Here is a 17203-nt window from a genome sequence, read left to right on the forward strand (position 1 = left end):
TTACAAAAAACAACAATGTCTGTGTGTAAATCATTTTAAAAGAATTTATTTAATTTAAAAAGTTTTTATTCATTGAAAAAATCCTTTTAATCACTTGTGTGGTTGTAAAACCAAAAAAAATTAAAATTAAATAAAATTAAAAAAACTTTTTGATCCAAAAAATCATTCCTCCTCATATATAAATTTAAATTTTTAAAAATTCTCAACGAATCATTCATACATTACAAATATTAATATTTTATTTATTTTATTTTTTTTATTTCATCACACAAACAACACACACACACACATTATTACATAAAATCCACAAGCAAATCAAATCATAGCATCTTTTAATATTTAATACATATAAAAACATCAATAATTAATCAAATCTATCAAACTTCATTGCCGTCAAATACACATATTATTTATTTATTTCATTTAGCTTAATTTAGGTAGGCATTTGAAATCAAATCAAAAAGATCAAAGAAATAGTGGTTATATTTATAAATTATTAATCACTCTCTATTTCTTCTTTTAAAAATTACCAAAAAAAAAAAAAAAAAAAACAAACAAACTAATCATATTCATACTTGATTTTCATTTATAAATATTAATATTAATTAATTATATAGGAAAAGAAAAGAGAAAAGAGAAGATAACTTTAACAGAAACAATTACAACATCATATAACAATAATAATAATAATAATATCTAGTCAAATTTAAATTATATAAAAACAAAAGAAATTAATTATTATAAAGTTAATTAATTTAAGATAGATGGAAGGATTCGGTTCAGTTAAGGAGTCTTTTGATCAAATCATTCAGAAGGCTCCACATCTCATAACAACTGAAAAGAAAAAGAGAATTGCTGTATGTTTTTGTTTTTAAACTAATTCAGATTCTTCTTTTAGTTTATGTTGTAACTAATTATAATATTATTATAATAATAATAATAAATACAGGCATCATTCCAACAACTACAAGAAGAAAACAAATCATTGAAGGGTGAGAAAAAGAATCTTAGAAATAGAATCGATGAGGAAACCAATCTTTTACAGATACTGAGTGATCAAGCCGATGGTCTAAAGAGAATTCTCTCTGAAAAGGATGTTGAAATCAATGCTCTAAATCAAACAATCAAAGAACAATCAGATAATCTATTAACTTTTAAACAGGTATGTTGTTGTTGTTGTTGTTGTTAAAATACAAACAAACAAAAAGAAGAAAAAGATGGATTTTTAACACTTTTTTTTATTCTATTCTTTTTTTTCAAATAACAATCTAAAACAATTATTAGAATTTAGAGAATGAAAGTAAATTAAAAGATGAAACTCAGAGTAAATTGGAATTGGAAATCAAAGAGAAAGAAAGATTGTTGGTGGTCGAGGAGAATTTGAATGATCAGTTGAGTGTTTCCAATTCGACTGTGGCGGAACAACGTGAGAAGCTTGGCGAGTTGAGTCGGTCGTTGACTGCCGAGGAGGAGAAACTGGCCGAAGAGATTGCCAAGCACAAACAGAGTGTGGAATCGATGAGTGCAGAGATCAATAGACAGAGTGAATCAATTGCGGAATACACCAAGCAGTGTAACACGCTGACTGAACAACTGTCAGTTCTCAATACAGAGATGGATGGACTACAACAAACAATCAATGGTCTCAATCAGAAGATTAATGATCTCAGTTTGGAGCGTGATCAACTCGCTGGCTCACTCGAGGAGGAGCGTAAGAAACTATCGGATTTGGAGCAACTCTACGGCGAGCTGAAACAAAAGAATGAGCAGTTGGTCAGCAGCTTGGAAGTGGAGATTCAGCTGAAAGTCGCGTTGGAATCGAAGCTGGCAGAGTTGAATGAGCGTCAGGAAAAGTTGGATCAGGTCAACAGGGAGCAAGAGCAGCTGAATGAGAAGCTTTCGAAACAGCTGGATGACGAACTCAACTTGAAGTCGTCGCTCGAGAATCAGTTGTCCGATGTCAATAGCAGACTGAGCGAGTTGGATCGTTTGGCGACTGAGGAGAAGACGCGAATCGAACAGCTGCAAGTTGACTTGGAAGGCGAGCGATCCAATAAGAATAGCTTGGAGTTGAAGCTGTCCGATATCAAGCAGAAGTACGATGAACTCAACAAGCTGGTTACAACCGAACAGGAGAGAAACGACCAGTTGGAGAGCGAGCGTACTCTTCTCACCTCGGAGAAAGAGTCACTGCAACTCGACGTGGAAACAACGCGCGAAGAACTCAACAATCGTGGCGCGCAAATCGCTGAGCTGACAATGCTTAGAACCACACTGACAATGGAGATCGAAGGTGTGCGTAAGTCGCATATCAAGGAGATGGAAGATCTGACAGAGAAGTTGGAGAAGAACAAGGAGCTGCTGGATAGCGCCACCAGCGATGTGGAGAAGCTGACCGAGGAGAATAGTAGATTGGCGGAGGAAGTGAACACTCAGAAGGAGGAACTTGCTCAACAGCGACAAGAAATGGAAAGACAAAAGGTGGAGCTGGAGAAACAAAGTATGACAATCGGACATCTCACTTCGAATCTCGAGGAGAAAACCAAAGAGATAACTTCACTCGATAGAAATCGCCAGGAGGTGGAGTATCTCAAGGAGACGCTGCTGAAAGAGAACCAGTCGATTCGTGAGATGATTGCGCAGGGTGCAAGTGGATTGAACGACCGACTCGCAGAGAAGGATGAATATCACAACAAGATACACGCACTCGATCTCAAGGTGATGGAACAAAACAATCAAATCGAAGATCTAAACAGATTGGCGGTGCAAGACAAAGAGAAGATCGGTAGTTTGACGGCGGAGATCAGTGAGTTGACAACGGAGATCAGTGAGTTGAAATCGAATTTGGAGTTGGAGAAGCAGAAGCGCGATGAAGATCACGATCGCTACAGCGCAGAGAAGGAGACAATGTACAATAAACACGTTCAGGAGCAAGTTGAGAAAGAGGAGGCTGCAGAGATGGTTGTGTCCGATCTCAAGGCGATGGTTGACAAAGCAAACAGCGACCGTGACGTCATGGAGTCAGAGTTGAATAACTTTGCCAAACGACTGTCTGACCAATCGGAAAAGATCACCGACTACGAAAGACAGGTAGCCGAACAACAAAAAGAAATGGAATCAATCATTCACACTCGTGACAATCTGATTCGCGAGTTGGAGGAACTCCAAGGAAAACAACAGCTAGACGGTGCCAGTCGTGAATCCGAAGAGAAACTCGTGAGGGAGCTGAACGATCTCAAGCTGCGCTACGAAGAGGAGAAGAACAAGCTACAGAAGAACAGCAGTGACGAGCGCCAAACGTTTGAATCGCGTCGTTGGGAGATCGTTGCCGAGTTGGAACAAGAGAAGAACAAGTCGCGCAAAGTACAGGAGGAACTGCTGGAGGAGCGACGTCGACTCGGTGTCGTCTCGAAAACCGTAGAGAAATTCCTCAACGAGACGAATATCAACGAGAGCAACATCACACTGGAGTCGTTCTATGCAATGCTGGAGGCGGCCAAGAAAGAGTTGCTCGACGGATTCCACCACAAGAGAAAATACTATGACGACGAAGATCTCTTGGCTCAACTTCACATGGAACGCGAAGCCAGAAGACTAGCCGAATCACAAGTCGAACATTTCGCTGTACTATTAGAAAAGAAGAGAATGGAGCTGAACGCACTGAGACCGCCCAGTCAAGCTCAATCACAACAAGGTTTCTTTAGCAATCTAGCTCGCTCATTTAAAGAATACAACTCTGACGAAACCTATACAAATCCAAATGGAACAAAGAATTTCTTAAAACGTACATTCACTGGGACAAACACACAAAGAAAATAAACATTTTCAATAAAAATAAAAAAGTAAAATAAACAAAACAAAACAAAATAAATATATACTTTTTATTTATTACCACATATAAATAATGGATATTCATTGATTTTTAACAATTTTAATTTATCTCAAAATAATAAAGATTGGGATAAAGTTTTTTTATTAATAATTGTTGTGTTGGTTGTTATCAACCAGTAGAAATTGGTTGTGTAATGTTGCCAATGAATATTTACAAATTAGTATTTTCATGCGCCATACCAAAATGGTTAATATCATCATGTAAACTTTCCCCATCTAAAGAAGAATAATGGTGATGTAATAACAAAATAATCTAAATATAACATTGGATATTCAAAGAATTTAATGATATTTGGTTCTTTTTTTTTTTGATGATGATCATCAAAAAAGATAAAAGAGAAAGTGATTATTATCTCATGTGCATGTAAAAATAAAAAAGTATTGAAATGATGCTTTAATTAATCATTTCCTGTGATTTAATAGTGAAAAACTCAAAGGTTGGTTGATTTTGATTTAAAATAATTATAAATAGCTGAAAATTATTAAGATATAACGTTGAGCACTACAAGGAGATATTACTTCGAGGTCAGGTCATGGCTGATAAAAAACGAGGAAGACCATGATATCTAACAACAATAAAAAAATCAATTCCCATATGGAACAATTGTTGATGTAAATTTAAACTTTTTTTTTTTAAAAACATTAATTAAAAATAAAAAATTGACCCAAAATTATTTTAAATTATCTGGTGACTTTAGATTGTTATCAAAAAAAAAGTTGTTCAATTTAGCAAAGATATTAATTTTATAAAATTTCATATGAAAATATGATCATATTTTCAAAAAACAAAAATAGTTTTTATGTTTTTTTTTTTTAAGCACGTTTCTTTTTAGAGAACAAAAAAATGTTCACCAATCATATTCAATTTAAAATGAATTAAAGATATAAAAAAAAGTGGACATTTTAAAATGTTTGAGATAACTCAAGGTTGGTGACTCCTGGGGGCAGCCCAATTTTCTTGTTTTTATCTACTTTAGTCGAGTTGAGGGTTCACCCACCTTTTTTAGAGATTATGGACAAAGAACGTCGATTACACAACCAACCACACCTCCTACAAACAACGATTGTTTAGTTTTTTGCTTTTTTTTTGAAACCGTTTTGCATCATAATCAAGTAAAACTTTTTTTTTTAATTAATTAATATTTTTCCATTTTTTTTTTTCTAGTGGAAAAACAATTTTTTTTTATTTTTTTTTTTGAAACCTCTCACTTACTGGCTGATCAACCTTGTTGTCAGTAGATTTTTGGTCTTGAAAAGACCACCCACACACCCCCTAACAAGTCTTGATTCCGTAACCCACAAAGCAGTGTGTGTGTGTTAACACTCTGATTCAACATAAATCCCCACATACGAGACAAACACTCAAACCAATGATAATAGAGAAACAATTATACATCTATCGATATTTTAATCACTTCATAAATCTCAATGACCAATAATACTTGCAAATTATCGACAAACAACACAACCTACCGCTGTCTGATCATTCAAGTCACACAACTTGTTCTTGGTGCTGCTTGCTGTTGGTGCTGCTTGTTGTGATATAAAAATATAGTATACTCATTAAGTGAGTTTATTTGCACGCCTTAAGAAAGAAAGTAAAAACAAAAACAAAACAAAACCAAACTAAAACTAACAAAAATTGTTTGTAAACTTTGAATGCCATCATTAATCATTTAACCAACACACACTCTCTCTCTACTTGTGATATTCCCTTCCATAAACATTGTTTATTTGTCAACCAAAAAAAAAAAAAAGAAAATTAAGAACTAAGAAAAAAAAAAAAAAAAAAAGTAACACCCCCATCATATTCATATTTGGTGTGTCTCCTGATTTCATGAAATCAGATCCTGTGTTGGTTTTGTCTGTCTTGTTTTAATAATAATAATAATATCCACTTCACCACGAAAATAAACTTTATTCATTTAAACTTTACTTTTTTATTTTTTATTTTGAAAGAAACAATTAAACATAAAATATTGTGTGAGTAGTAGCAGCAGCAACATCAGATTGATTTCTTCTGACAACATTAATAATAACCTAAAGTTTTAACTAAAAGACAAATAACAAAACAATACACTTTAGTATCAGTCAGCCACCTTATACTGCTTGTTGAATAATAAAAATAGTCATTCAGTCAGTCATAACAAAACCTCATATCACACTCAAGATTTATATAACATATTAATTTTTTACTTTTATGCTCCAGTTTGCATATGATCATTCCTGTTGTTTAGATATTTCATTTACACAATCATCAAATCACCACCCAAATATTATATCTCTATATATCAATTATCCGTAATATAAAAATTCGCTCGTTTTATCTTTAGTTATTTTAAATTAATTTACTTTTTTTTTTCAAATTAATTAAATTCAATCAATCAAATCATCAAATCCACTCTCGCAAGTGGAATTTTATAATAATTATTTATTTCAAAGAGTTAGAAAGTTTTATTATATTCCAATTCAATTTGGATTTATTTTTATTTTATTTTTGTTTTAAAATTTTTTTAAAATTGTTTTAAATATAGGATATTTATTTCCAACTTAAATATATATTTATTTATTTGTTTTTTTTTTGTGTGGTGTGATTGATTTGTGATTGTTTGTTGGTTGTGTTATTTTTTTTCTTGACACCTATATATATTTTATATCACATATATAATTATATTAATCCTGTTTTTAGTTGTAACATTACTTGACAAAAGAGAGAGGAGTAAGAATTCAGTGTCCAATTCGAGTTTTTAGGTCAAAGAATTCTTTTCCTTTCGTTCTCTAGACAAATAAACAATATTCATTTCATATATGTTTTTTTTTTTCAATCTTTAGACACAACCATCACCACCAGTTCATCCATTCATTATAAACAACAAAAAAGCTTCAACAACAAAAACAACAACAGCGACAACACACAATAAATCAATAACACAAAAAAAAATAATATAAAAATGACATCCAATATTATTCAACCTAGTGAAGATCCAAACGACGATGATGAGTCTCATCCTGTACAAGAGGAGCATAACCAACGTATCCGTACAACCAGAGAAAATAATAATAATAATAATCCTCAATCAACACACCATCATCACCACTATCACCCATCTTTATTTTACAGTAATACCAACATTATGCATCAATTACAACCACCACAACAGTCGTTTCCAATGTATTATCCATATAATAATAAATATTTACAACAGCAACAACAACAAACTCCTTCACCACAACCACCACAACAACAGCAGCAACAACCACTACCACTACCACCACCACCACCACCGCAAACACAACAACAAACAAATAATTTTATAACACATCACAACAATATAAATCCTATATTGGGAATGAACAGTACCACGGTCACAGGATCGTCAGCAACCAATAATAATATTACAACAAATCCTAAACACTTGTCAAAACCTCAAAATGCAATTGGAGGTGATATTTCTGAAGTTAACTATGGTGGTCGAACATCGTTGAATGGCTTTGGAAGCCGTACAACTGGTAATTTCTTTCATCATCTCCACCAATCAGCACCATCCACATTCCAAACTTTGAACTCCTCCATGGAGTTTGAGGAGCATCATCAACAACAATTATGTCCTTCAACAACAACAGCAACAATATTAACTCATCATAATAATAATAACATTGAATCAAATAGTAATAATAACAATAACAGTAACAATAATAACAATAACAATAGCAGTAATAATAATAATAATAATAAATCTAATTTAAATAATAATAATAATAATAATAATCATACATCATCTATAATAGGAGATGCTAATGATTGTTCTAATGGTAGTGTTTCAAAGTCTAGTAATAGTTATATAATTAGCAATCATCCAAATGATAATAATAATATTATTATTTCCAAACAAACAACCTCAAGTAAATTGACATCAACTTCAATATCTTCTTCTGTAAATGAATCAAATCAACATCATCAAACAATTAACATTGCACCACCAACAACTACAACAACTACAACAATGAACATAAGATCACATTCACCGTCCACCTCCTCCTCAGAATCAAGTTTGTCAGTGCCTCCTCTAAATGTAAATTTACATCAAATTGTAAATCAAAGTAGTAATGATTTTGAGTATGTATTATTGATCAACCAACAGTAATCTTTTTCCAAGAAAAATAATTATTTACCTTTTTTTTTATTTTCCAATCAAAAAATAGCGGATCACCCATACCATATGAATTATATCAAAGTTATCAATCTTCACAACAAATAAATTATCATCACCATCATCACCATCATCAATTACAAAATATTCCAAGCTCTTCTTCATCATCTTCTGGGTCATCGAACCATGGTAGTAGTCATTTTGATTCACCTAACACCTCGCCACACTCAACGCCATCACAAAGTACAGCAAGTGAAAATGACAGTCCCAAGTCAATGAAAAGCGAAGATAAGAAATCAACACAACATTTTTTCAATTCACATCAACATCAACAACATCATCAACAACACCAACAACATCAAGAAACACCCTCGTCTCCACCTCAAATGGCGACATTTGGAAAAACAAGTATTGCCAGTTTAACTTCTCTACCAAACAATAACAACGATAGCGATAATAATAACAATGATAACGACAATAACGATGATGACAATAACAATAATAACAATGTATCAACATCAGAAGATCAACCAAACTTGATTGAAGATGCTCTAAATTCAACCATCACTATCGATGGTGGACCAAAGTTTAATAATCGTGGCTACGAAATATGTGGCTATATGAACCAACACACAAGACCTTGCCAAAGAATAGGTCGTTGTCCATTCCATGCCGACAAGAAAGAGAAAGACAAACAAAACCAATTGGGACAATCACAATCCATTGGTTTGAATACTACTATGACAACGACAACAACAACAACAACTTCAACTTCTTCTTCCTCATCCTCATCTTCCTCCACTTCCTCTTCCTCTATACCAAAGCCAAAGAGGAAAGAATCGATCGATGCTTCAGACTCTGTGGAAAGTCCACCGATGTCTTCGTCACCACCATCGAGCAATGGAATGCTTGACACATCAGAGAAACCATCGAACCCATTGAATTCCAGTGAGGAAGTGCCAAATACACCTCTGAAGAAATCACCTTTCAAACAAGGTTGGTCAAGAGACGAACACATTCGTTTTCTTCATGGAATTCAACTGCATGGTCGTGGCGCTTGGAAAGAGATCTCCAACATTGTTAAATCGAGAACTCCAACCCAAATCCAATCACACGCTCAGAAATACTATCTCAGACAGCAACAGACCACCAAAAACAAACGATCCATTCATGATCTCTCATTGGAGGAATTGATTCAACTAAATGATCCAACTGCCCATACACTTGCTAAAAAGAAAACAAAGAACTCAAAGAAACAAAAAACAAACAACAATAACAATAACAACAATAATAACAATAATAATTCAAATAACAATAACAATAGCAACAATAATAACAATGAAGAAAACGATTTCCACAATAGTAATCATTCAAATAACAATAATATAGATTTAAAATATGAAAGAATAGATCAACATAATTCAATAAGTAATGAATATTTAGTAAAAGGTAAGAAGAAAAGAGTTATATTTATTATCATTTTTTTTTTCCAAATTAATTAATATTAAACTATTTATTTAATTTAGGAGTTCCGAATTTTGATGGTAAATTTATGAATGGACAATTCAATCAGGCAAATGGCAATCAGGTTCAACATGCAATTCCTATATATCCTTATGTTTCGAGTAGTCCGGAGCTGGGTGGTCATATGGGTAGTGGAGGCCAGTTGCATCACTCTGGCAGTGCTCATTCGCCAACACTATCGCCGTCGCCACCAAACTCTGCACGAAACTACCATCCTCCACCACATAATCCATACAGTCCTTACCACCACCTCTACCACAACGGCAGCCATGCATCGCCACCACCACCAAACTCTGCGATACACCCACACCATTCCGCACAGCAGCAGCAACCACCACCACCACTTCACCTCTATGCTCACCAACAACCGCAATATTTACACATGCCACCAAATGGTCCGCCTTCCATTCCATACGGTAACAGTCACGATATAGTCTATCATCCTTCACAGTACCACATTCAACAGCACCCACAGTTTCTCCATATGATACCATACTATGAAAATTATTATAATCCTCAGAATCATCTGTAAAAACAGAACAGTTTTTATTCAATTCAAATCAATACAGCTTCACTTCCAAGTCTAATCAATATTGTTTAATCTAAATCATTAACCAATAGTAAATAATAGTAAATAGTAATAATAGTAAAAAATGAAAAAACAAAAAAAAATAGTAAAATTAATAATATTTATGTAAAACTACAAAAGTTTGGTGTTGAAAAATAATAATAATAATAACAATAATAATAATATCCATATATTTATATATTTAAAGTAAAACAACAATACCTACCTTACCTCTTACCCAATAAATACAATTGTATCTATAGTTTTTTTTTAGTTTAGGGTTAAAATAAACTAAAACGAGTATATTATATCTATAAATTTATAAAATTATAAATTCAAAAAAAAAAAAGCATTTTATTTAATTTATTTTCTATTGTCACCCAAAATAACTAACCAATTCGATTTAAACATCAACATAATTGATGAACCAACCATATGATTTCTTTGAGAAAACATTTTTCATTAGTTTTCTAGCAACCCATGGACTATTTTTAGCGAATGATTCTTGAAGCTCTTTGTCGTTGCTCTTTTTGATTGAATCCATGATGGCACTAAAAATAAATTTGGAATTTATATTTTTTTAGACAATTCCTTTTAAGTTAAAACAATAATGTATTAATAACTTTGTTTTATGATCATAAAAATAGAATACAGAAATTAATAATAATATTATACCTGAATTTGTTTTCCAAGTTTAGTTTGTTCATCTTTTGGTGTTGCAATAAAGAATGGAAGAATATTAACTTCTTGATAGCTCAAAAGAATGACCATCTCCTTGTGAACATCGGTGAACTTTGATGATACTTGAGTGCGTTCCTCATCGCTTAGATTCTTTGGATCCATCGATTCAATCTTGGATAACAAAGAGTTTAGATCGGTCATTTTCGCTTCATAGACATCTCTTAGAGCATCGGATTTCGCCAAGACCTCAGCCGCAGATCTATCATGACCCTTTAGGTATGGCCATGCCAAGGTATGCTCGTTAGATTTGCAGGAGCTCATAAAATCATCGACTCTTTTAATGGCACGAACAGTTGTTTGAATCTCTTCGTTGGTCGCTGGTTTCCAATTCTTTAGCCTATTGTCAACCAAATTGAATAGTCTCTTCAAAGCAACATGACTCCACTCCAAACCCGGAAGATATAAATTTTCATTTCTAAAATAATTAGTTACATTACAATCCATTATTTATTTATTTATTTGTACAAAGAAATTATTCTTTAATTAGTAATTTAATGATTTAAATCTAAATTGATTGTTACTATTAATAGTTTTCTACTTTAAATATTAAATCAGTTTTTGTTTTTTTTAATTCATTCATCAACATATTTTTTAACCATGATTTTATTAGTTTTTGAAAAGTCAGAATTACCTAATATATCCAATATCTATCAATCAAATCGGAATGATTATGAGCTAATGGATAAATTAAAATCATCATATATATATAGTGGTATGTGTTGGTTTATTAACCATTTTAACTTATCATTTTCATTAGTAACATGTGTGGGGTTAATAAGTTTTTTTTAACTTTTTGTGGTAAAAATTTCTGACCAATAAAATTATTTTTTTTTTGAAACGAATTTTTTATTCACACCGATTATTAAAATTAATAATTTAAATGAGAATACATCTTGGATAGTCCAACTCTTTTCTTTTGAATCAGATGTCGATATGGTTGCAATTGATTGTTTTGTTGAATTTCTAAGTTGTTTTTTATGAGGTATTTAATCATTTGAATGTCACCTCGATTGATTGCATTGCTCATTGATTGTATTGTGCATGTTTCAGTTCGATTTCGGTGGAGATAAGTGAGCATCGGTAGATCATATGCAATATCCATTGGGTATTGTGGGAATGGTGCCCCAATTTCATTGAGATATTCAACAATTGAAAGACGACCAGTAGCAATTGCTTGTTTGGTGTGCTCGGTGGTAAGAGGGTGTGTTGTGTTCTCGTGAAGCCATTTGAAACCATCTTTATTGTTGTGATAAATCGTGTCAAAATATAATGATTCTGAGTATTGAAATTCATGTTCTTTCAACCAATTGTAATCAGGTGAATCATTCTCTTTACCACCAAATAACCTTTTTATTTCGATATCCCTTGGCTCTATTTTTGTTTTCTCTGATATTTTCTCAAAAAGGTATTTGAAAATTTGAAAGCTTGATTGATATGGTGAGTAAAGTAGATGTGATTCAATATCGATTTTTATGACTTCGACGAGGAATTTGACAACTTGTAAATATTTCCTAGATACAGCCGTAGCCATTGATTCTGGAGGGAAAGTTTCACTTCGATTAAAATGCAAAAATTTGATGACCTCCAAATGTCCTTTTCTTATTGAATTGGTCATTGCAAAGTCTGTAGATTGTGCGGTGGTATTCTCGTGGAGGTAACGAAGGATATGCAATTGTCCATGAAGGGCTACATCATCTATCATCGTGTGCAACTCTACTTCTGGTCTTTCTTTGAGTGCCAACTTGAGTAATTCAAGATGTCCATTTGTCCCAGCACATACAATGCTATCTATTCTTGGTCTCATTGTTCTGTTCGACAAGACGAATTTGATAACCTGAATGTGTTTATCTCCAAGTTTATAGGCTAAAGAAATTTTGGAAATAGTTTCAGTTCTATTGTTTAAGAGAAAGACAACCACGTCAAGATGTCCATTGCAAACAGCATCATCAATGGCTTTGGATCCTGTCGGACCTTCAGTTCGATTATTATGCAAAAATTCAACACAACCTAAATGTCCATTGGATGCTGCAACATCAAAGGCAGTAGTTGAACATCCTTCAGTTCGATTGAAATGAAGAAACTTTAAAATCTCTAGTTGACCATATTTTGCTGCTATTTCCATCAAATATGGATGATCAGGATATCTAGACCCGTATTTTTCTACCTCTTTTTCAAACGCACTTCCATCTTTGACATTGTTGTGAAAGAATTCAACGATTGAAAGATGACCATATTGAACTGCTTGTTGTAAAATCGGTCTTAAATGCAATTCTTCTGGGAATGTATTGTATACCAATTCAACGAGATCTAATGCTCCCATTCGAACAGCAGTTTTTATAGAACGTAAAAAGAGATGTTTAAATAAATCGTAAGGACTACTTTCAAGTGATCCACCATCCTCGTTCCTTTCAGTGGAGTCTCGGGGTCGGCGGTTTCCTCTCTCTGTATCCCAGTGGGAAGAGCGCCAGTCACTGTCTGTCCCCCAACCGGAGGAGTGAGATTCATCATCCGCCGTTTGAAGATTCCTTTCATTCGAGTCTCGGGGTGGGGGGTTACTTCTCTCTGTCGGCCAGTCGGAGGAGCATGAAACACCATCCTTTAGTTCTATTTGTTCTACTTGTTCTTTCTTTTCTTTATTGTTTTCTAATGAACTAGTTGGACGTTGATCTCTAACCATAGTGTTGAATATCTCTTTATACCTCTCGTAATAACCATATCTAATCAGCTGATCTGGGAAATAACCAAGGTCATAGTAATCAAATAGAAACTTTCGTGTATAAATAAGAATACCAACATTATTAACCCTCTCCAATTCTTCATAATGATCACGCTCTTGAAGATGGATGACGGTTACAAAACTAAATATATGATATCTTAAAAATTGGGAATCTAATAATCTTTTAAATAATTTACTTCTTTTATCATTATTATTTTTACTACTTTGCATCATTATTTAGAATATAAAAGTTGAAATGAAAACAAACACATGACAACAGTGGGCGATCAAAAAAATGTTTGTCCTGGGTAAAATGAAAAAAAGAAATTTTGTTTTTGGTAAAAGTTAGTTTTTTATAATATTTTGGTTTACAGATGATTTTTTGGATTAAAGATATATTATTAATAATTAGTTAAGATCAATGTAAAGATTCATTTAGAGATTAATTCAAGTCTTGATTTGTATCCAATACAAACAATTCGGGTAGGATGATATTTTGTAAATGGATTGATTAGTTGAATTCCAGGGTTGTTTTGTTTGAGATATTTAATCATTTCTATGTCACCTCGATTGATTGCATTATCCATTGCTTGTATGGTGCAAGGTTCAGTTCTATTTCGATGGAGATAAGTGAGCATCTGAAGATCATGTGAAGTGCAATATCGATTGGGTATTGTGGGAATGGTGCTCCAACTTCATTGAGATATTCAACGATTGAATGACAACCGTTGCCAATTGCTCGTTCTATATCCAAGCGCTCAAACGGATGAGTTGTGTTCTCGTGAAGCCATTTTAATGCAGCCATATTATTGGCACTAATCGCATGGAAATATGACAAGTTCGAGAATTAAAATCCTCGTTCTTTCAACCAAACTAAATCAGAATATCATTTCCATGACTAAGAAGCATATCTATTCTGATATTACTCGGATCTATTTGAGTAGTCGATGGTATCTTCTCATAGAGATATTTGAAGATTTGAAAGCTATTATATGATAAGTTGAGAATAGATGGAGCAACATCGAGTCGTGCGACTTCAACGAGGAATTTGATAACTTCGAGTTGATTTCTAGCTACAGCATAATTCAATGTATCTGGAGTGCATCCTTCCGTTCGATTGGGATATTGTGGGATAATATAAATACTTGATGACCATATTGAACAGCTTTCTCTAAGATCAGCCTGTAATCCAATTCCTCTTGGAATGTATTGTATACCAATTCAATTAGATCTAATGCTCCTGTCTGAGCAGCAACATTCAATGAATGTAAAACAGATGTTTAAACAATACATAGATACTACTTTCAAGCGATCCACTTTCCAAACTATGAAATTTACTTTCATTGTAATCTTGAAATTGGTCGATACTTCTAAACATCATCCAATCGATTGTACTTGAAACACTATCGTCTAATATTACTTGTTCTCTCATTTCTATTTTATTTGGATTTAAGATATGAAAAATTATGATAACATAATAATTTTATTTTAATCTGGATTAAAGAGTTAAGATCAATGAAAAGATTCATTTAGAGATTATTACTCTTTATTAATTCAAGTCTTGAATTGTATTCAACAAAAAGACTATTCTGTTGCATACCGAATAGTTTCGGTTGATTGTTTTGTTGAATTTCAAAGTTGTTTTGTTTGAGATATTTAATCATTTGGATGTCCCCAACATTGATTGCATTGTCCATTGCTTGTATTGTGCACGATTCAGTTCTATTTCGATGGAGATAAGTGAGCATCTGAAGATCATGTGCAATATCCATTGGGTATTGTGGGAATGGTGCTCCAACTTCATTGAGATATTCAACAATTGAATGATGACCACTGATTATTGCGCTTTGGGTATGCATGCTTACAATCGGATGTGTTGTGTTCTCGTGAAGCCATTTAAAAGTAACTTTACTTTTGGCACTATCCGCAAAAAAATATAACATGTTGGAAAATTGAAATCCTTTTTCTTTCAACCAATCGAAATCAGATGGATCATGTTCTTCACTGAAAAACATATCTATTCTCGTAGTACTTGGGTCTACGTTTGTGTTCTCTGGCATTCTGTCATAGAGATATCTGAAAATTTCGAAACGATGTAGTTCGGATAACGAAATGCTGGACGGTGCAATATCGATTTGTATGACTTCAACAATGAATTTGACAACTTCGAAATGTTTATTTGCTACAGCAAGATATAATGCTTCTTGAGGGCACGCTTCCCTTCGATTGAAATGGAGATACTTGATAATTTCTAGGTGTCCTTTTTCTGCTGCAATTGTCATTGTATTGTGTGTACACTGTGCAGCGGTATTCTCGAGAAGGTATCGAATGACTGATAAATGTCCATGGTAGGCAACTTCATCTATGATAACATTCATGTCAACTTGGTCTGGTCTTTCTGTGAGTAAAGATTTGAGCATTTCAAGATGACCAAAACAAGCCACCAAATTAATATAGTTTGAAGGTAGTCTTTCTGTTTGATTTGTTAAGAGGTATTTGATAACCTCGATATGATTACCTGCAAGTGAAACTTCCAAACTATTTTTAGAAATATCTTCAGGCATATTGTTTTGGAGAAAGACAACCAAGTTCAAATGTCCATTGCTAACTGCTCCATCAATAGCACGAGTAGCTGTGGTACTTTCTTTTCGATGATGATAAAGGAATTTTACACATTCCAAATGTCCATTGGAAGCAGCCAAACCAAAGGCATCGGTTGAACATCCTTCAGTTCGATTGATATGAAGAAACTTTAAAATCTCCAGTTGACCGTGTTGTGCTGCTAAATCCATTAAATGTGGTTTAGGTTTTCTATTATCACTATTTCTCATCAAGGCTGCGATATCTCTCATTGAAAGTTGAGATGTTCCTACTGACTTGTCTAATATCCTATCAAAAACACTTGCATCTTTGACATTGTTGTGTATGAATTCAACTATTGGAAGATGACCATATTGAACAGCTTTCTCCAAGATCGATCTGAAATCCAACTCTGTTGGGAATGTATTGTATACCAATTCAATGAGATCCAGTGCACCCATCTGAGCAGCAACATTCATAGAATGTAAAAACAGTTGTATAAACATTACACAACGTTGATCTCTAATCAGAGTGTTGAATAACTGCTTGTATCTCTCATGATAACCATACCGAATCAGCTGATCTGGGAAACAACCGAGGTCATAGTAATCAAGGAATAATCTTCGTTTGACAATCTGAGAAGAATTATTCAAAAAATGACGTATATTACTAAAATTACTTAATTCATCATAATAATATGCACCTTCTTGACGATTGATGATCTTAATTAAATTAAATATTTGATTTCTTATCAATTGTGAATGTATTAATCTTTTAAATAATTTACTTCTATCATCATCATTGTTATTATTACAATCTAAACTACTATTGATTTGCATAATTATTGATTTCTAAAGATAACAAATGTAAGAAATTAAAAAAAAAAAAAAGGATAATGATCAAATAGATTGTGGATGAGCAACTTTTTTTAGAAAATGCAGTATTTTTGTTTTTAATTTTGGAAATTATAATTAATATTATTATTAATTTCCAGTGTATTTGAAAAATGCAAGTATTTTTGTTTTTAATTTT

At 33.0% G+C, this 17203-nt stretch overlaps 8 protein-coding genes across 8 annotated transcripts; 3 read left to right on the plus strand and 5 right to left on the minus strand.

Moving 5' to 3' along the window:
• Nucleotides 1-15: 15 nt before the first annotated feature.
• On the plus strand, nucleotides 16-1892 carry PPL_06641 (uncharacterized protein; the record flags this gene model as incomplete). The annotated part of the gene is made up of 6 exons (XM_020577495.1): nucleotides 16-21; nucleotides 765-857; nucleotides 950-1162; nucleotides 1285-1324; nucleotides 1613-1711; nucleotides 1849-1892. The coding sequence occupies 6 exons, from the start codon at nucleotides 16-18 to the stop codon at nucleotides 1890-1892; spliced, it is 495 nt and encodes a 164-aa protein (XP_020431943.1).
• Nucleotides 1893-2319: 427 nt separating this feature from the next.
• On the plus strand, nucleotides 2320-4771 carry PPL_06642 (uncharacterized protein; the record flags this gene model as incomplete). Its single annotated transcript, XM_020577496.1, has 3 exons — nucleotides 2320-3694; nucleotides 4054-4092; nucleotides 4710-4771. 3 exons carry the CDS (start codon nucleotides 2320-2322, stop codon nucleotides 4769-4771), a joined length of 1476 nt encoding a protein of 491 aa, XP_020431944.1.
• Nucleotides 4772-6842: 2071 nt separating this feature from the next.
• PPL_06643 (uncharacterized protein) lies at nucleotides 6843-10379 on the plus strand (the record flags this gene model as incomplete). Its single annotated transcript, XM_020577497.1, has 4 exons — nucleotides 6843-8008; nucleotides 8095-9491; nucleotides 9569-10094; nucleotides 10343-10379. 4 exons carry the CDS (start codon nucleotides 6843-6845, stop codon nucleotides 10377-10379), a joined length of 3126 nt encoding a protein of 1041 aa, XP_020431945.1.
• Nucleotides 10380-10537: 158 nt separating this feature from the next.
• On the minus strand, nucleotides 10538-11319 carry PPL_06644 (uncharacterized protein; the record flags this gene model as incomplete). Its single annotated transcript, XM_020577498.1, has 2 exons — nucleotides 10538-10660; nucleotides 10810-11319. 2 exons carry the CDS (start codon nucleotides 11317-11319, stop codon nucleotides 10538-10540), a joined length of 633 nt encoding a protein of 210 aa, XP_020431946.1.
• A 424-nt stretch (nucleotides 11320-11743) lies between these two features.
• On the minus strand, nucleotides 11744-13825 carry PPL_06645 (uncharacterized protein; the record flags this gene model as incomplete). The annotated part of the gene is made up of 1 exon (XM_020577499.1): nucleotides 11744-13825. One exon carries the CDS (start codon nucleotides 13823-13825, stop codon nucleotides 11744-11746), a length of 2082 nt encoding a protein of 693 aa, XP_020431947.1.
• Nucleotides 13826-14147: 322 nt separating this feature from the next.
• On the minus strand, nucleotides 14148-14396 carry PPL_06646 (uncharacterized protein; the record flags this gene model as incomplete). The annotated part of the gene is made up of 1 exon (XM_020577500.1): nucleotides 14148-14396. The coding sequence occupies one exon, from the start codon at nucleotides 14394-14396 to the stop codon at nucleotides 14148-14150; it is 249 nt and encodes an 82-aa protein (XP_020431948.1).
• Nucleotides 14397-14464: 68 nt separating this feature from the next.
• Nucleotides 14465-15023, minus strand: PPL_06647 (uncharacterized protein; the record flags this gene model as incomplete). The annotated part of the gene is made up of 2 exons (XM_020577501.1): nucleotides 14465-14664; nucleotides 14891-15023. 2 exons carry the CDS (start codon nucleotides 15021-15023, stop codon nucleotides 14465-14467), a joined length of 333 nt encoding a protein of 110 aa, XP_020431949.1.
• A 97-nt stretch (nucleotides 15024-15120) lies between these two features.
• On the minus strand, nucleotides 15121-17010 carry PPL_06648 (ankyrin repeat domain-containing protein; the record flags this gene model as incomplete). Its single annotated transcript, XM_020577502.1, has 2 exons — nucleotides 15121-16583; nucleotides 16851-17010. The coding sequence occupies 2 exons, from the start codon at nucleotides 17008-17010 to the stop codon at nucleotides 15121-15123; spliced, it is 1623 nt and encodes a 540-aa protein (XP_020431950.1).
• Between the last annotated feature and the right edge of the window lie 193 nt (nucleotides 17011-17203).

Source organism: Heterostelium album (assembly GCF_000004825.1).
Source record: "Heterostelium album PN500 unplaced genomic scaffold PPL_scaffold6, whole genome shotgun sequence".
NCBI classification, from domain to species: domain Eukaryota; phylum Evosea; class Eumycetozoa; order Acytosteliales; family Acytosteliaceae; genus Heterostelium; species Heterostelium album.